The following is a 20,292-nucleotide window of genomic DNA, read 5'->3' as shown; positions in this document are numbered from 1 at the left end:
CCAAGGCCCAGCAGACCAGAAATGGTGAAATGCAGGTCTGCATCCTGGCCCCAAGTTCACCTACCCTTCTTGCCAAAGCAATACCCACAAGGAAGGTGAATTTCATGGAAAGGAGGGGCCTAGAACACTAAGCCAGTGGTTCAAAGAATTAGCATTGACAGAACTAGGTTGAAATCTCACTGGGGAGCAACAGATTGTACGGGTGGGAAGGTTCTGATGAGGCCTTTCCAAAACCTAGCAGTCAACAGGTGTATGAATACGGTGTGTCCTTCAGTCGGGTGGAGGGGTGTGGAAAGCGCTAACTGCTGCCAGGTGAGCCTTGACAGAGTTGAGGGCAAGACCCGATGCTTTCAAGGACAGGAGGTAATCTAAAAGAAGGGAATCTCCACCTCTCCTGGGTAAGCGCTTTCTTCTGGGCCCAGGAGGCAAAGCGTTTCCACTTGGCCTGGCAGGAGCACCTCAGGCTCTTCCCTGCTGCTTGGGAGGGTATTTTGCACTTGGATCAGGATGTCCGACCCTGCTGTTGTGCTGCTTTAGTACTCAGGAAAGGCGGGGTAAGAAGTGGGGGAGGGGCTGACACACGGAGAAGGTTGTGGAACAAGAACGGTCCGGGCCAGAACGGGTTGATCAGGATGCCTGTCGCTCTCTCCCTCCTGATCTCGTGGAGTACTCATGGAAGGAGTGGCAGAGCAGGGAAGGCCTAGTTTATCTGGTCCAACCAGCAGAATATGAGACCATCGGCCTGAAAGTGGAGACTGATAGCCCCTCTGGAGTAGTATGTGCTGCATTTGTTGTTGGCAGGGGAGGCAAAGAGGTCCCTGATCAGAGTCCCCCATTGGCTGAATATGTCGCTCGCTGTGGTATCGTGAAGTTCCCATGCATGATCAGTGACCAAACTTCTGCCGAGTGAGTCAGCAATCATGTTCTGAGTCCCCAGAAGGTAGGCTGCAGACAACAGGATCTGTGGGCAATATATCAGTTCCATAGATTGACCTCCTCCACACACAAAGCGAGTGACTTCGGGGTCCCCTGTTGATTGATGTAATAAACAGTGCTGGTGTTGTCCAACCTGGTAAGAACATGGTGGGAGCAGATGGATGGGAGAAATGTTTGGCATGCCCTCTGTACAGCCCAGAGTTCCATAATTTGATGTGCATCCTAGATTCCCAAGGGGTCCATGTTCCCTGTGTCATGTGGTGTCCCATGTGCGCTTCCCCACCCTACAAGGGATGCATCAGAGATGATCATCCTGTCTGGGAAGAAAGGGAACCCCCATGCAGATATGTCGCAGGTCTGTCCACCACTGGAGGGAGGAGAGTATCTTGGGAGGAAAAGTCAGCATAAGGTCCATGGCATGGGCAAGTGGGTGAGTAAACTCCCTGGAGCCACATCTGGAAACAGGGAAGGTGGAGACAAATGAAAGCGGTAACATAGGTGCATAAGGCCACGTGGTCCAGGAGGGATAGACAAGTCCTGGCTGGGACAGAGGGACTGTTGACTACAGTTCTTGCAGAGTCTGGAATCTTTCTATGCTGATGCTGACTCTGAGGGAAGAAAGGAGCCTGAGACACATGGAGGCTGAGATACAGGCTTTGTCTCTGGATTGTGCTGCTAGGAGCCAGTCATCAAGATATGGGAATTCATAACACCTGAGGTAGGCCGCCCTGATGAAGAAAACTTTGGTGAAGACCTCGGAGCAGTGCTGAGTCCAAATGGCATGACCCTGTCTTGAAAATGCTGAGGGCCTACTGTGATCCTCAGGAACTATCTGAGACAGGTGTCTGTCTATACAAAAATAACTGTTCTGCATATCTAGAGTCATAAACCACATGCCTTTTGCCAATGACGGGATGATGGCTGCTAAGGTGACCATAAAAAACAAACAAACGGTTACCTACCTTTCATAACTGTTGCTCTTCGAGATGTGTTGCTCATGTCCATTCCATTCTAGGTGTGCACGCGCCCACGTGCACAGTTGTCTGAGACTTTCGCCTTAGCGGTATCCGTAGGGTTGGTTGTGGCGCCTCGAGTGCCACGCTCATGCATCAGTATATCAGGCACCGCCGACCCTACACCCTCTCAGTTCCTTCTTGCCAGAAACTCCGACAGAGGGGTAAGAGGGCAGGTAATGGAATGGACATGATCAACACATCTCAAAGAACAACAGTTACGAAAGGTAGGTAACCGTTTTTTCTTCTTCGAGTGCTTGCTCATGTCATTCCATTCTAGTGACTCACAAGCAGTATCTACAGAGGTGGACTTGGAGTTCATAGCCTCGCAGCTTGCAGTAGTGCCCTACCAAACCCAGCATCATCCCAGGCCTGCTAGGTCAGTGCATAGGGGGATGTAAACATATGGGTGGACAACCAGGTGGCTGCCCTGCAGATGTCCTGGATAGGCACCTGGGCCACAAACGCTTCTGAAGAGGCCTGCAACAATCACCGGGAGCAGCATCTTCGCTTGATCATAGCAGAAGCGAATGCAGGCAGTGATCCAAGAAGAAACGTTTTGAGCAGATACAGGGTGACCTTTCATCTTGTCAGCCACAGCGATGAACAATTGTGTTGACTTATGGAAGGGCTTAGTCCTATTGATGTAGAAGCCCAGAGCCTCCTAACATCCAAGGCATGCAGTCTACGCTCCTCCTCTGACTTATGTGGTTTTGCCAAGAAGACCGGTAAGTAAATGTCCTGGCTTGAATGAAACAGAGACCACCTTGGGCAGGAAAGCCAGGTGCGGTCTCAGTTGGACCTTGTCCTTGCAGGAGACCATATAAGGCGGTTCCGAGGTGAGCACCCGAAACTCAGAGACTCAACGGGCCGAAGTCACCGCAACCAAGAACGCAACCTTCCAGGACAGGAGAAGGAGAGAACAGAAAGCCAAAGGCTCAAAAGGAGGAGCCGCGACAGCACCAGTTTCAAGTCCCATGGGGGAACAGGGTCCTTGACATGCGGGTAGAGGAGCTCAAGGACCTTGAGAAATCTGGCCATCATGTCCTGGGCGAAAACCAATCTGCCCTTGAGCGGCAGATGGAAGGCCGAGATGGCCGCCAAGTGGACCTTGATTGATGAAAGAGACAAGCCCTGGAGCTTGAGATACGGAATGCAGTCTAAAATCAGCTACAGTGACGCTTGCTCAGGCCGAATGCCTTTATCCAAGGTCCAACAGCTGAACTGCTTCCATTTGACCAGGTAGATTGCTCTGGTAGAGGGCTTTCTACTTCCCAAAAGGATCTGCTGGATATCGGCCGAGCACTGCTGCTCCTGCTCATTCAACCACACAGCAGCCAAGCTGTCAGGTGCAGCGCTGCCAGATTTGGATGCAAAAGACTGCCGTGATTTTGGGACAGCAAGTCCAGCCTGAGCAGCAGCTGGAACAGAGTCGCCACCGAAAAGTCCAGCAGTGTGCTGTACTAGTGCTGGCACGGACAAGCCGGCGCTATGAGGCTCTCCCTCACCCTGTCCTGCTTGGTCTTCATGACGACCCTTGGGAGCAACAGCACCAGAGGAAAGGTGTACATCGGAGCCCCGACCATGGGAATAGAAAAGCATTTGACAGGGATCCCCTGTCCATGCCCCTTATTGAGCAAAAGATGTGGCATTTCCTGTTCTGCCTGGATGCGAACAGGTCCATCTGGGGAGTTCCTCACTTGTGGAAGCTGGAGCTGGCCACCTCCAGATAGAGGGACCGTTCATGGCGAGATCCGAAGGTCCTGCTGAGGCGATCTGCCACAGCATTCTTGGCCCCTGGAAGGTGAGTGGCAATGAGGTGTATACTGTGTTGCTGACAGAGGTCCCAGAGCCTGAGGGCTACATCCTCTCACTACATTCCAAATCTCCATGATTCTAGTGTAACATCCAGTAATGGGAACTAATTGAACAAATCCCCGATATTAAAAACAAATTAGGGTTAGAGACGGATTTTCTGCTTCGATTATGTTTATCATGGTCAATGCCTTGAAGCTAACAGACCACTGTGCCACGTCCTCCCCTGCCTCTTAACACTTAAGTTTCAAAAGTGTTTAATATACCAATGATGTCCCAATCAGGGTGGATAAAAATCAATGATTTTTTTTTTAAATAAAAAAATTTTTTTATTAAAATCGGATTTTTTTGATAAAATGCTTTTTGAGGAAAAAAATCTATCTAAAGATAGTTTTAATTAAGATATCTTTGAGCTATAACATATTTCATCATGGAATAGGGATTATGAATTCTAATTCTATAGTATGAGACAATATATTCATGTAATGTTTAAGAAAAGTTTTGTAAATGAGTTCCAACAGTTCATGGATTAGGAACGCAATCTTATGGGGTTCCAGGGGCTTCAGTATAGATTATTTAGGTTAATCTTTCTATCTACCCAACGGGACTCAGTGCTCAGTCTAAAAGGTACCATCAGAGATGCTTAGTTTTGCAGTTCTCAAACTGTATTTGTCTCTCCAGAGATAACATGCTTGTTAACTACAAGAATGTTTTTAAATAAATGAATATATAGAGGTGAGAAATAACAGACCTCAACCCTATTGTCCCTCTGCAAATCTGTGTACAGTGTCAATCCCTTACCTCTCGCTAAAAGAGCCAAGTTTCAAAAAGTTCAATGAATAGAAGATTGTTGGGGGCAGAATAGATCTGGACAAGAAGAAGTCTGGAGATAAATGTGATAAGGGAGGGACAGGCAGTAGAAACAAAAGTGAAACTGTTTGAGCAGCATATTCCACAAGTGTTGAGGTCTTTCCGAGTGTAGCCTTCACTGATTTGAGATCTACCATACCATTCTCTCACTAAAAGGGAAAACCTGTAATGACAGCAGGCCGTAAAAGAGACCCAGTTTGGGAATATTTTAATGAAGTTCCTCTACCTGTGGGTAAGAAAGGCATGCACGCAATATGCAAACAGTGCGACAAAGAAATGCAAGGTCTGGTTGTCCACATGAAACATCATGAGAAGTGTTCCTTCTCAGGAGGAAGCTGTGTTGAAGATGAAAGGAACATGTCTGAACATGCAGGATCTTCAGGTTGGTAAATTTTTTTTTATTTCATACTTTTCTTAAGGACTGCCTGTCCTCCTTCTGGACTATTCTTGAATTCTCATGTTTGAGCAAAAAATATAGTTGTTACTCTATGGTACTATCATTTTAGATGCAGTTGTGATAAAAAAATAATCAGCTGAAATAGGCAGATCTTCCTTTTACAATTTCACCTTTAAAGTAGTACTGAGTGTCAGTGAATGCAATGAGGAATACTCAATGAGCAGTATGGTAATAATAATTAAATAACTGCATTGACTTATTTTCTTTAGGAGAATCCATCCTCAGCATACAGGATTCGGAAGACTATCCACCTTCAAGATCACCATCATTTTCTATAGTTTCAGAGTTATCTGCCAATGATAAAAGGAGCACTTGTGGCACCTTAGAGACTAACCAATTTATTTGAGCATAAGCTTTCGTGAGCTACAGCTCACTTCATCGGATGCATACTGTGGAAAGTGTAGAAGATCTTTTTATATACACACAAAGCATGAAAAAATACCTCCTCCCACCCCACTCTCCTGCTGGTAATAGCTTATCTAAAGTGATCACTCTCCTTACAATGTGTATGATAATCAAGGTGGGCCATTTCCAGCACAAATCCAGGGTTTAACAAGAATGTCGGGGGGGGGGGGGGGGGGAGGAAAAAACAAGGGGAAATAGGCTTGAATAGAGACTGGGAGTGGCTAAGTCATTATGCAAGGTAACCTAAGTTAATTGTATCCAATGTGCAAATGAATTCCAATTCAACAGTTTCTCGCTGGAGTCTGGATTTGAAGTTTTTTTGTTGTAATATCGCAACTTTCATGTCTGTAATCACGTGACCAGAGAGACTGAAGTGTTCTCCGACTGGTTTATGAATGTTATAATTCTTGACATCTGATTTGTGTCCATTTATTCTTTTACGTAGAGACTGTCCAGTTTGACCAAGGTACATGGCAGAGGGGCATTGCTGGCACATGATGGCATATATCACATTGGTGGATGTGCAGGTGAATGAGCCTCTGATAGTGTGGCTGATGTTATTAGGCCCTGTGATGGTGTCCCCTGAATAGATATGTGGGCACAGTTGGCAACGGGCTTTGTTGCAAGGATAGGTTCCTGGGTTAGTGGTTCTGTTGTGTGGTATGTGGTTGCTGGTGAGTATTTGCTTCAGGTTGGGGGGCTGTCTGTAGGCAAGGACTGGCCTGTCTCCCGAGATTTGTGAGAGCGTTGGGTCATCCTTCAGGATAGGTTGTAGATCCTTAATAATGCGTTGGAGGGGTTTTAGTTGGGGGCTGAAGGTGACGGCTAGTGGCGTTCTGTTATTTTCTTTGTTAGGCCTGTCCTGTAGTAGGTGACTTCTGGGAACTCTTCTGGCTCTATCAATCTGTTTCTTCACTTCCGCAGGTGGGTACTGTAGTTGTAAGAATGCTTGATAGAGATCTTGTAGGTGTGTGTCTGTCTGAGGGGTTGGAGCAAATGCAGTTGTATCGCAGAACTTGGCTGTAGACGATGGATCGCGTGGTGTGGTCAGGGTGAAAGCTGGAGGCATGTAGGTAGGAATAGCGGTCAGTAGGTTTCCGGTATAGGGTGGTGTTTATGTGACCATCGTTTATTAGCACTGTAGTGTCCAGGAAGTGGATCTCTTGTGTGGACTGGACCAGGCTGAGGTTGATGGTGGGATGGAAATTGTTGAAATCATGGTGGAATTCCTCAAGGGCTTCTTTTCCATGGGTCCAGATGATGAAGATGTCATCAATATAGCGCAAGTAGAGTAGGGGCGTTAGGGGACGAGAGCTGAGGAAGCGTTGTTCTAAGTCAGCCATAAAAATGCTGGCATACCGTGGGGCCATGCGGGTACCCATAGCAGTGCCGCTGATCTGAAGGTATACATTGTCCCCAAATGTAAAATAGTTACGGGTAAGGACAAAGTCACAAAGTTCAGCCACCAGGTTAGCTGTGACATTATCGGGGATAGTGTTCTTGACGGCTTGTAGTCCATCTTTGTGTGGAATGTTGGTGTAGAGGGCTTCTACATCCACAGTGGCCAGGATGGTGTTATCAGGAAGATCACCGATGGATTGTAGTTTCCTCAGGAAGTCAGTGGTGTCTCGAAGGTAGCTGGGAGTGCTGGTAGCGTAGGGTGGGAGGAGGTATTTTTTCATGCTTTGTGTGTATATAAAAAGATCTTCTACACTTTCCACAGTATGCATCCGATGAAGTGAGCTGTAGCTCAGGAAAGCTTATGCTCAAATAAATTGGTTAGTCTCTAAGGTGCCACAAGTACTCCTTTTCTTTTTGCGAATACAGACTAACACGGCTGTTACTCTGAAACCTGCCAATGACAGTGTTTCAGTCACACCGTGTATGTCACATAGCCACAGTATATCACCTGCAGCAAAAAGAAAAAAAAACTCCATCATCCAGAAACAACCATAGATAAGTTTGTGATAAGAACCAGCAGACTACAAAAAGAGGTAATTGATGAAAAAACTGCCCAGTTTGTTTATGCAACAAACTCTCCTTTCTGAATGACTGAGAACCCACACTTCATTAACATGGTTCAGTCATTAAGACCAGGATACAATCCACCCAACAGAGCAGATGTTCTCAAAACCTTAACTGCTGAAGAAGAGGAGTTGGCTATGACACGGACATCCAGCAATCATCCCTCCATAATGCCAACTATAATAAACTTCAGAGCTAAGGGTGAATATATGTTTGCTGATGATGTTTTAAAGGAAGTCACACCAGTGAACTGGTGGAAGTCACTTAAGCACTTGGATTCAGAGGCTGTTGAAGTGATAATCTCACTTTTAACAGCAGTAGCTTCTTCTGCCGGCGCAGAAAGAATATTTTCTTCCTTTGGACTAATTAATTCCATATTGAGAAATCGTTTGGGACCTGAAAAATCAGGAAAGCTTGGTTTTCTTTTCCAGATTACGAACAGGAAAATAAAGGTGAAGACAACAGAGTTAGCTGCAGAAGCCAATATTTTAAGTTTCTCATGTTGACCTGGCTGACATAAGCGATTTATTTTTTTTTAAATATTTCATTTAACTATTTTAGTTAAAAAACAAAAAAACCTGATTTTAAAATACTTGAATGTTTAACTAAGTTCAAAAATTCATGTTTATTTTGTTAAAATATTATATGTTTGCTGTTGAAGAAAAAATCCGGAATACATAACGTCGTTGTTTTAGTTAAATAAAACAATTTAAATGTCTGTCTGGTGATGTTCTCCTCCTAATACAACATGGCAAGAAAATCCTCCAAATATTAATGATTAACCTATTGAATTGGAGATAGTTCACCTCCCAATGACTTCATAAATATCTGCTTCAATTACCTTTGGTAAATGAAATAACCAATCATTCATTTTCTGATATAGCTGTAAAACTAATCTGAAAAGTTTTCAAAATAAATCACTTTAAAAATGTATAGTATGTACCTTCTAAAAATGAAACCTACATCTCTATCTCTGAGTTGTAAGGAATATGTATTAAGTTTATAACAACCAACAAGAATGCATTTTTATGTAGAAATCCATGATTAAATAGAGTCTTCCTGACTAGTGATTGAAATAATGATTTAAATCAAATCCACCCTGGTCCCAATGGCATTTATCCCTCTTCTCATTCCCCAACATCCCTATAAATCCACTTTTCTTCAGCCATCCAATATACAGCTCTACACTACTTCCTTCTTGCCTCTTTGTGTTTCTGTCATTCTGTATATGGTATTTGCTTGAATCAGATTGTCAAACTCTTAGGGCAGGGGCAAGAATTCAGTTTGCCTTTGTCTGTAAGACACAATGTGCACCTCCACACTCAGTAAAAATTTCTCTCAGTGCCAGCAGGAAAATGAGGGGGTTGTGTGCAAGTTAGTATAGAAAGTTCAGTGCCAACCTGATAAAACCCTACTCCAAAGGGTTTACAACAGCAGTGGCCACTTTTGGCCCTCGAGATCAACTGTTTTAAGAAGAAAATTTGTATTTGTGAATTGAAAAGGTGTTTGCTGAACCAGGCCTTTAGGATTTTAAACCAATGCATTCAAATAAGACTCATCACTACAGGGAGGAGGTAAGAAGTGCCACCTCCTCAACTGCAGAGTACACATGGTTTGCATCAGAGCAGTTGCTGTCCCTTCTCAGCAGGTCCCCTGTAGGCCTCTTGCTGCATTGCAGTGGCAGGAGGAGAGTAACTAGTTGCTCCCTTGCCCCTTTTCCTGCCAAGCTGTGGAAGGCAAAGGCACAAGTTTGGAGTTGAATTGGCTCTGCTGAGCCTAGAGAAATAGCTGAAGCACTACTGTGGCCCCTTGACCTTTTTTAAATAATACATCGAGGTCTCAGGCTGAAGAGGCTGGACACCACTTGTTCACATTCAAACAAGCTAGAGTACATAAACAAGAGGTGGATGTGGCCTTTTGGGAAGAGGTTAGCGTTCAGCTGTTTCTTGAAGGTGGTAAGAGGACGGCAGACTGAAAAGGTGACCTTTTTGAGTGATTGAGCTACATGGAAGGCTCTGGATTACCTGTGCGTTTAAAGTCAGCACATAGCTTTAGCCGCTTTCGAATGCTGCTCTCTGAGTGTGAAGGAAATGCCTTCTTGATATCCTCCATGCGAATTCTCCGCGGCCGGTCTCTGCTCTTCCAGAACAAGCGATAAATGAAGACCTAGAAAGCAAGCCAAGAAAATTGCTGTATGCTTTGTGTGCTGAACACTCATTGAATATGGAATTTATTATAGGCAGGGCTAACAGTGCTGCCTATACTTAAGAACGACCAACATTTCCCATCAGAAGAGCCACTTTCCGTTGCTTATAACTTTATCAAACTAACCATTTAGGCTTAAATTTTCCATGCCAGGTGTCTGCCTAAAGCTGAATTTTTTTGGAAAATATCAAGCAAAATGGTTCAGCCATTTCCAAGAACAAGATTAATGAAAAATCCGATTTGCCCAAGTTAAAAAAAAAATTCTTATGACTTTCATTAGAATCTCTAGAGTTTCTATACTTTGGAACAGGGACTTGATTTTTGACAGGAGGAGATCACCATGGTGTGAGGAATATGCCTTTAGCTGGTCCTGTGAATAAACATGCAAATTTGGGGAAAAAAATGTTACAAGCCTTTGAAAAATCTCAGTTCATGCATGCTCCATACAGACTTGCTAATTTGGCAGCTAAATTCTCCAAAGATTTGGGCTGCATTCAGCATGCTCCAGCAGGACCTTCCCTGCACCTGCTCTTCCCAACTTCTGTGGCACTTGCCACAGAAACTGAGAGCTCAGAGACCTTTCTGCTCTCAATATTCTCCCTGTTGGCACTTAGCAACCTGGCTGAAATGCAGAGAAGCCCCAGAAGGGGATACAAAAGAAAGATTTGGATGAAGAACCTGCAGAGGGAAGGGAGAAAAACTGGGAATGGTTGGACAAGGAAACTGGAACAAGGATCCTCAAAAGGGCAGGGAGAGAAAGAGGGAAGAGGAGAAAGACAAACTCTGACAGAAAGCCAAGAGGGGGAGACTCAAGGAGACAGGCTGGAGGGGAAAGAGCAAGAAGTGTCTGTGAGAACTCCCGCCCTTCAGAACTAGGAATGGAACCAAGATTCCTGAGTTTCACCATTCCTCTGCTGTCAGCAAATATCTGTGAAACCTACCGGCAAAGTATGTGTCTCATCTGCCTCTAGTGGCTGGACCACACACAACCTCCTACTGCAATCAATCAGTTACTCTTAAGCTCAAGTGGCAACGGTCTGTTCTGTGGACCAAAAGGTTCCAAACCTGTTGATTAACCATGTCGAAATCAAAAGATTCCATATGATGGAATTTTTTCAGTTTGCTTTTTTAAAACCTAGAAAATTACACACAAAAAATGTGTTAAAAGAACTTCAAAGATTGCGAAGTCAAATATACAAAAGCTCAGAAGTGCCAGAATTAAGGCTGCCTGTACTACCTTAATTTGGCCCCCTTGCGCATATGAATTATGATAGTCTTTAATTACATGATCTCATACCATTATATCCATGGCTCCACTGCTTCATTCAGTGCACAGAATGAATGGTGCTCTGAGAATCAATCAGGATTATGTGGTGGTGAAGGAGGCTGTTGTCTATAGGATCCCTACCTCATCTGTTGCAGAAGTTAGAAGGTGTGTAGTAAATGAGGCAGGGGAATCACAGGGGGAGAAAATAAGTCTCCTACTTAAGGCATCTGCATGCTGTCCTAGAGAACTGGATTCTATCCCTGCTTCTGCCACAGAGTTCCTATGAGATGCTAGGCAAGCCACTTAAACCAAAACTTTTCATCAGTGGTCATTAATTGTGTTTCTCTCATTTTCTAGATGCCCAACTTGAAACATCTGGGGCTTGATTTGCAGAAGTGCTCTGCCCTCACAACTGGCACTGAAGTAGCCAAACCTGTGCTTTGAACATATAAAGGGATATATAATGTTAAGTTCTCTGAAAAATCTAGTCTTAATCATCTCAAATTGGGCACCCAAAATTGGTGGAAACTTTTTATTTTCTTCTTGGTGCCCCATCTATAAAATGGGAATAATACCACCCCATCACCTCACAGAGGGGATATACTAGACCTCTGTACTCCTGTCATGTCAAACAGCAGAAGTTATTTCTGTGTTTCAGAGAGGAATTTTAGACTGAACAACAACAATAGCAGCTAGATAATTTAACTACAAACTGCTGCATTGTGATGAAGTAACATGTTTATCTTTTCTTTTTATTTCTTTCTATTAGTATACTAAGTAGTTCATATAAATATGGATATTAGTAGATTGTGTTTGATATTGTGCTTAGTGTATAATTTTATTAACTGGCAAAGAGACCAAAAAGGTGTTATATACAAAATTAAAAGCCATCTAAAACATTATGCAACACACTCCTGCAATTTAAGAAATTTTTGTTGCCAAGGGAAACTCGCAAGTATTAGAAGTATTTTGAATCATGCTGTCTACTGTAAATAGAAATGTAATCTATAAAAACAACAGAGGTATCTGTTTTATACTAAAAGTGACATGGTCAACTTGTACACTGAGAGACTAATGTGAAATAAAAACCTAAAGTGAATCCAACCAAAATTTTATAAGGGCCAAGTGACAAAGAGGCCTAATTGATGGATTGGCAGTTTCACAGAGTCAAATTAAGATATGAAGTGATCCTACCAACTTTATCACTGAAGTGATCGGAACAACCAGGTACTGATAAGATACAGACAGCTGTTTTATCTCACTTCATTAACTGTTACAGCTTATTGCTGTTGAACCAGGCAAATAAGACAAAGTGAGTTACTAAAAGAGTACAGCATCAAAGAATGCGAAGAGCCCTTATGTGAAGACTATCCTAATTTTATTATGAACTTCAAAATGGACATTTCTGCAAACAGATAAGAATGCTGAAGGAGAAAGTGCAACTCAGAAAAACAGAGTCATGCAAAACTGGCCAAAAGGTAGACTGAAAGATCCTCATGGAAAGTCACTTGGAGAAGTGGGTTGTTGGCTAGAGCCTGAATTAACAGGTGTCCTAAACAACTATCACCCTAAATGCAGATCTGTTGGCAAAATATTTGTAAATTGGTATAGCCTAACATGTCTTATACAAACTGGGATGCATAAGATATCATCAGTCTTGATGAATTAGTCTGAAATCAATAAGACAAAATTCAGTCAGACAAGTGCAAAGTGTTATACTTTGCAAGGAAAAATCAAATGCACAAATACAAAATGGGGAATAACTGAGTAGGCAGTAGTACTGCAGAAAAGGATCTAGGGGTTACAGTGGATCACAAATCGAATGAGTCAACAGTGTGATGCAGAAACAGTTGTGAAAGAGGCAAATGTCATTCTGGGACAGAACAGGATTGTTGAATGCAAGACACAGGAAGTAACTGTTCTGTACTACTCAGCACTGGTGAGGCCTCTCTTCTTCTTCAAGTGATGTCCCGATGGGTGCTCCACTGTAGGTGCCTAGAAAGCAGTGCCCCTACTTGGAAGGCTGGGGCTTTGGAGTGGTATTTACTGCAAATGATAGAACAGTGTGTCCTAGCAGAGTATCTTTGGGGCAACCTGAGTAATGGCGTAGCGATGGCTAAAAACGTCCACTGATGCCCACATGGCTGGTTTACAAATGTCAGCAATCGGGACATTATTGAGAAACTCTCCACCTCGATTGCCTGAGCGGGTGGAATGTGCTCTAGTTACAGGAGGTGGTGGTCAATTATGTAGTTGGTAGGACAGTGAGATCCACTTGGAAAAACATTGCTTAGAGATTTTGAATTAAATTCCTATTTTTAGTAATTAAGTGATTGTTTAAATTTAAAACATTTAACTTTACAGATGTTGGGTTGAACAGTTACCGACAGTCCTGTAATTTAACTGGAACATAAACTTATTTGTCAAATCAATAAAGCTATGTATTTACAACGAGGAGTCCTTCACAGTTCTGTCTTGGTATCAAAATCCCTTGTCCAAAATAGCACAGAACTAGAATTAGTTACCTACGTAATAAGGTTATGATTAGATTTGGATTCATTGATTTGATTTATTACTTTTTAATAATCCCGTTAAATTCATTCCCATGTAAATTCATTCTTTTAAATTATGAGAACACTATCAAATAACCATATTGATTTTGCTTTCTGTAACTTCTTATTTATTTTCAAATTCTATTTTGGCTATGAAAAAACTTAAGTTTATAATAAGTCTGTAGTCTGTACTTTATCTAAGATACAAAGAATCATGAGAAACTCGTATAGGTAATTGGTAAATTAAAATTACTTAACCAAACTGTGTTTTATACCATATTGTTCTTACCTCTGAAACAAAGACAAGACCCTAGCAGGGGCAATAGACACCTCAGCTCAGGACAGACCTTACAGGCCTGGATCTACCTCATACACTCTCTCTAGCGTTCTCTTAGTGGAATCGTCCCCATACTGTACCTATCACATACCTGTAGAAAGTCTCTGATGTGGGTATTGGCCCGTTTGGAGTTGGGACCAGGAACTTCAAAGAGGGGGCACTCCTGTCCAACTACAAAGATATCAACCAGCTCCCGAATGTAACAGCCTTGTCGTGTCCGGATAATTAGGAAATCCGTTTCTGGCATCTTGTGCAGATAAATAGGAGCCCGGAAGAGATTGTTTTCAAATGCCTGACAAGAGAAACAAACCAAAATTTGAAAGATAGACACCGATCACTGAAGATTTTGCAACATCAACAAGAACTCTGAAAGAGACCCAGCGTGACACAGTCATCATGAAACCATAAATATTCATTCACATCACAACACGCACGTTTACAAAGCCGGATGCATTTCTTGCCCCAGAGACTAATTAACTGAAGTGAGACAAGACATGGGACAATAGTTAAGGCAAGGGAAGGTGTGGAAAACAAAGCATGAAGGATGCCTCAAACTGGGCTTTAAGGTAGGATTTGAAAGAGGACAGAAAGCTTACCTGGCGGACAGAAGCGAGAGTATTCCACCAAGACAATATAAATAAAGGTGCAAAGCTGGGAAGCGGGGGAAGGGAGCAGTTAGCACTAAGAAGGGACAGAACACTATGGTCAGAAAGAGAAGCAGAGTCTTGAACATGAGGCACTTGAATGCAGTAGCAGAGCAACAGGAGAGGGAAGTAACTTTAGCAGAGGCATCCTTACAAAACACAGTGATAGCACTTTACAGCTACCAGCATAGGTCTAGAGCAGACTGAAGAGATAGGGGGGCCAGAGAGAATCATAGAATAGAATATCAGGGTTGGAAGGGACCTCAGGAGGCCATCTAGTGCAACCCCCTGCTCAAAGCAGGACCAATCCCCAACTAAATCATCCCTGCCAGGGCTTTGTCAAGCCTGACCTTAAAAACCTCTAAGGAAGGAAATTCCACCACCTCCCTAGGTAACCCATTCCAGTGCTTCACCACCCTCCTACTGAAAAAGTTTTTCCTAATATCCAACCTAAACCTCCCCCACTGCAACTTGAGACCATTACTCCTTGTTCTGTCATCTGCTACCACTGAGAACAGTCTAGAGCCATCCTCTTTGGAACCCCCTTTCAGGTAGTTGAAAGCAGCTATCAAATCTCCCCTCATTCTTCTCTTCTGCAGACTGAATAATCCCAGTTCCCTCAGCCTCTCCTCATAAGTCATGTGCTCCAGCCCTCTAATCATTTTTGTTGCCCTCCGCTGGACTCTTTCCTATTTTTCCACATCCTTCTTGCAGCGTGGGGCCCAAAACTGGACACAGTACTCCAGATGAGGCCTCACCAATGCCAAACAGAGGGGAACAATCACATCCCTCGATCTTCTGGCATTGCTCCTACTTATACAGCCCAAAATGCCGTTAGCTTTCTTGGCAACAAGGGCACACTGTTGACTCATATCCAGCTTCTCGTCCACTGTAACCCCTAGGTCCTTTTCTGCAGAACTGCTGCCTAGCTGCTCGGTCTCTAGTCTGTAGCAGTGCATGGGATTCTTCCATCCTAAGCGCAGGACACTGCACTTGTCCTTGTTGAACCTCATCAAATTTCTTTTGGCCCAATCCTCCAATTTGTCTAGGTCCCTCTGTAACCTATCCCTACCCTCCAGCGTATCTACCGCTCCTCCCAGTTTAGTGTCATCTGCAAACTTGCTGAGGGTTCAATCCACTCCATCTTCCAGACCATTAAGGAAGATATTGAACAAAACTGGCCCCAGGACCGACCCTAGGGGCACTCTGCTTGATACCAGCTGCCAACTAGCGGAGAAGGTTTAAGTAATCAAGTGTAGACCAAGGCTTGAATAAGGGTTTGAGCAACAGGGTAGTGATGAAAGGACAGATTTTGGTGACCAGGAGGAGAAGATGGGGGGGGGGGGGGGGGGGGGAATGTAAGTTGAGCCCAACAAACCCTTAACTATTAAGTCATAGCCCATCATACTCCTGCCATCACTGCTCATGTGCTGGATCACTATTCCCATCCATTCATCTGTCTTTGCTTTTTCAGATTATACACTCTACCATTATGGCTGCTACCACCAGCATCTCCTGTGACCCCAGGAGGACAGTGATCCTGAAAAAGCATCCTAACCAGACATGGCCAATGAGAGGGAGGAAATCAATGACGTCACAATCTCCACCAGATTAGGCTAAGTCCTGAACAACACCTAGGAGAGACTTGGGTTCCAGGTGTCATCACCTCCCTCATGTGTCCTTTCCATCTCAATTTTCTCTCTTTCACGTTCTATTTAATAAGAGCCTGGCTTAGCCAGCTGGGACTGCATCTTGTTCAATATTGTTATAAATTATAAGTCTGTGACCAGTGAGGCAGTTAAATAGCCCAAAGTTGGTACAAGTTTGTAAGATCTCAAAGTGGCTAACAAGACCTTGTGCTGTGGCCATGTTTTTCCAGCAGCAAGGCTTCAAACTGATGTCAGCACTAAAGACAGAAGCTATATTTTCTATGATTTTCTCTTTCCTCTTGTGTATGTGTTGTCTTACAGAAAGCAAAATCGAACTCTAACAATGGCAGCAACAACAGTTCCAAACCAGGTCAACTAATTTCTTTTTTCCCCAAAAAGGACAGCTATTACCACCTTTAATACCATCTAAAAACTGCTAAACAAGGGGTTTTCCTTTTAAAAACTCTCTACAGCTAAAGGGAAAGGAAATAAAACGTATTAGTAAAATAAAAGCCTTACTTAATGCTTTATATTTTAAAATGCTTTAACTGTTTTTTCTTTTTTCTGTATCTTCAATACAAGGTTATGCTTCCACAACACTACGGTCTCTGTACTCAAAAACCCAAAGCACATTTTACTGTTTAGTGTTGTAAAATAACAGGCTCAGGTTAACACTTAACTCTCTGGGCCCATCTATTCCATCAAAATTAATGCAGATCCTCTCACCTGCAGTAACTGGCCAGGGTGCAGTGATCCCAGGAATGGAGATGTGTGACAGTAAACAGTCTCTCCGTATTTACAATCTGGTGCTCCAGGGTCCTTGCCAGGTTTCTGTAAGAGGCAATGCCATTCCAGTTAGCTCTCAGCAGCAGGAACTGCCACCAGACAGCAAACCCGACACGTTATTCGGCGAAAGCAAAGTCCACACCAACTACTAAGCTTAACTAGTTTGAAGCTTTAATAAGGACACTTTTAGGAGAATCTATTACCACCTTATTAAACAAAGCACAAGTGACGTGGATAGAGCAGGATAGTGTAAGGATTGCCCAGTCTTGGGGTGCAGGTAGCATGTTTTTCTTATTCCATGTATGCTGATCCAATCTGGTGTGGATCCTCCACCTCCCTTTGTCAAACAAACATTCTTTATACCTTGTTTTGTAACATTATGCAGGTGCAAATTATCAATACTACCTTATTTATAAACATTTTATTTTTTAAAAAATAAACTAACTTTTTATGTATTTTGCTAAAACTTTAATTGGTGCCTTTCTTCTTTCTTTAGCCACTGCTGTTTTATTGATTGGTTTGGTGTTTTATTGGGGGTTTTGTTTGTTTGTTTAAACAACAATTTTCATTTTTACTCATTTGTTTTTTGTGGCCTTGGGAGTTGCTGGTTGGCTAGTCCTGTTGCATTATTTATTCCTTCTCCCTAGTCTGTTTTACTAGGGAGATTTACAACTGGCTAGTATATCACATATTTGTCTGGTTTGCTTTGCCCTGTTATTTACACAGAATTATACAAAAATTCACTGTAGATAAGACACAGATTTTTTATGCTACCCAGATTTTTTATGCTTTAAGTTGTTTAAGCAGTTTTGAAAGCTGTGCCAACAAGACTGAAATAAGGTGTAAATTTGTAAAGGGAGGGTAACTAATCATTGGATAATTTGCCAGGGCTGCGGTGTCCATCATGGACAATTTTTAAATCAAGATTGGATGTTTTTCTAAAAGATCTGCTCTAGGAATTATTCGGGGGCAGTTCTATGGCCTGTGTTATACAGGAGGTCAGAATAGTTGATCACAATGGTCCCTTCTGCCCATGGAATATATGAATAAGACAGAGAAAGCAGAAAAATTCCTTTTACATTTTAATAACACTATTAAATATATATTTACTTTTACACAATTTAATATACATTTATTTATTACAGTTCATTATACTTTTTTTTGTTTCAATTCTCATCTTGAGGCTTTTGGCCTTTTGACAAGGGTGTTACTTTACGCAGAACTGTGCAATAGGGTTAGATGATTTAATATTTGTTAGGGGTTTCTTTGTTTGCCAATTTTTATGCATATATTTTGATTTAAAGCACATAAGCATTATTACAATGCGTATTAATTGCACAAGCAACAATACCCTAAAACTTGGATCAATAGATTTTTTTTTAAGACTGTTTATTTGTTTTACCAACTGATTGTAATATTTCATTTTATTCATTTACATGATTTTTTTTTTTAAACGCATGTGCGCTAAATGAGCCAGGGCTTGCTGAATAAGACATTTTAGATGTACGTTCATTTTAGCAATGGACACTAAAATTAAAGAGCAACCAAGTAGCTTCATTACCAAAATTTGGCTGACTTTTGATTCCTGTTGGATTAACAAATTTAGATCAGGGTATTACTTTAACTTGTCCAATCACAGTTTTAAATTAAGGGGTAAAACACCAATAGGATTGGTTAACTGTACATATTTTTCCCTTCATAATTGTATTTTGTTTTCTGTACCCACATAGAACATTCTATTTTTCACATATGTAGTGCAGCTCTCATGTTCATTTTAGGCACATAAGATGGGCCCTTTGTGAGGGTCCTGGTATCGTTATGATTTATGCCACAGGTTGGTTGTATGGCTCCAAGGGCATTGCATTGGCAAACCCACCTTCACATGCACCTCCATGCATCAATTTAAGGTAGGCACCTCACACCATTTGTGCAAGCACTGAACCACTATTTGAGGCACCTGGCCTCGTTTCTTAAAGACTAAGTCCTTTTAGAACTTCTACTGAATGGACATGCATTATTGTTTTGTAATTCTTTTTTTAAATTAGCAGTAGGGAGAGTGAAAAATAAACTTGTAGATCCTCTGTAAGATGACTAGTTAGGAGTTATCATTACTACCACAGCTACATTTTTAAGGACATAGACTTCCTTTAGTATTTGTGTTTTACTTTTATACCACTTTAATATTTGTCTATTGGTGTTGCGGTCCAGTATTTTTCCTACCTCTACAATTTTTAAGACTTAATTTTTGTGACTATGTATGTAACATTCCCCCACATACTACCTTTCTAGCTATAGTGTGTTTTATAGCTCTGTCATTATGACTAATTAACCTGTTAACTTTATTTTGGGGTTTGTTTTTTGTGCCGAGGAAATATATGCATGTTTATTACTGTTAATTTTTTTAACTAATTTATTTTGAACTTTAGTGAAGGGATGGAGCACCTTATATTTTAGTTCCTGCTTTAATGTATTTAGTTGGCCTTGTAACTTTTATATATTACCTTGGTTTATTAAGGACATTTTTGATTTAAGCAACCCACTGTCAGACCCTATTATTTTACTAACTTTTCTTTTAAACCTTTAATTATTTTTAGGGCTTAGGGTTTTACAATTGCTCTAAGAATTTTTTCTATAGCTTTTTTTACTCTACTACCTTTACATACTCTGATCTTTTTAAAATTCCACTGAGTGATATTAAGAATAACCAGGACATGAAAACAATGCACATTATTGTATAAACACACTGTTTTTATTTTTTGATAAGGGACAACTTCAATTTACTCTGTGGTTCTGGAATTATTTTACGGCACCCTTTAGGCCATTTAGAACACCATTTTTCAGAGATATGAAAAAATGGTTACCTACCTCTCGTAACTGTTGTTCTTCGAGATGTGTCGCTCATGTCCATTCCAAGTAGGTGTGTGCACGCCGCATGCACAGTCATGGGAACTTTTTTCCCCTGGCGGTACCTGTCGGGTCAGCTGTGGATCCCCCTGGAGTGGCACCTTCACGTAGGTCCCTGCCGACCCACTACCTCTTCAGTTCCTTCTTGCCAGATACTCCGAAAGAGGGGAGGCGGGTGGGTCTTGGAATGGACACGAGCAACACATCTCGAAGAACGGTTATGAGAGGTAGGTAACCATTTTTATTTCTTTGAGTGCTTGCTCATGTCAATTCCAAGTAGGTGACTGCCAAGCCTTAACTAGGAAGTGGGGTCGGAGTTCATGGAATCTCTGATTGAAGCACCGCTCTGCCCAAAGCTGCATCATCTCTGGCTTGCTGTGTAATGGCACAGTGTGATGAAAAGGTGTGGATCGACGACCACATCACT

General features: G+C 42.2%; 1 protein-coding gene across 6 annotated transcripts in view; it reads right to left on the bottom strand.

Annotated features, from left to right (window-relative positions):
* Positions 1–20,292, bottom strand: part of TAF1 (TATA-box binding protein associated factor 1) — a 147,623-nt gene that overhangs the window by 74,997 nt on the left and 52,334 nt on the right. For all 6 annotated transcript variants that reach the window (XM_074962836.1, XM_074962841.1, XM_074962837.1 and 3 more), the window contains 3 exons: positions 16,902–17,006; positions 13,974–14,174; positions 9,546–9,687 (listed from right to left, as the gene is read on the bottom strand). In XM_074962836.1, coding sequence (XP_074818937.1) covers positions 9,546–9,687; positions 13,974–14,174; positions 16,902–17,006 — 448 coding nt within the window. The remainder of the gene's footprint in view (positions 1–9,545; positions 9,688–13,973; positions 14,175–16,901; positions 17,007–20,292) is intronic.

Source organism: Natator depressus, chromosome 9 (genome assembly GCF_965152275.1).
Source record: "Natator depressus isolate rNatDep1 chromosome 9, rNatDep2.hap1, whole genome shotgun sequence".
In the NCBI taxonomy this organism is placed as follows: domain Eukaryota; kingdom Metazoa; phylum Chordata; order Testudines; family Cheloniidae; genus Natator; species Natator depressus.
Note: the sequence above shows the minus strand (reverse complement) of the source record. Positions and strands in the feature narration are given on the sequence as shown.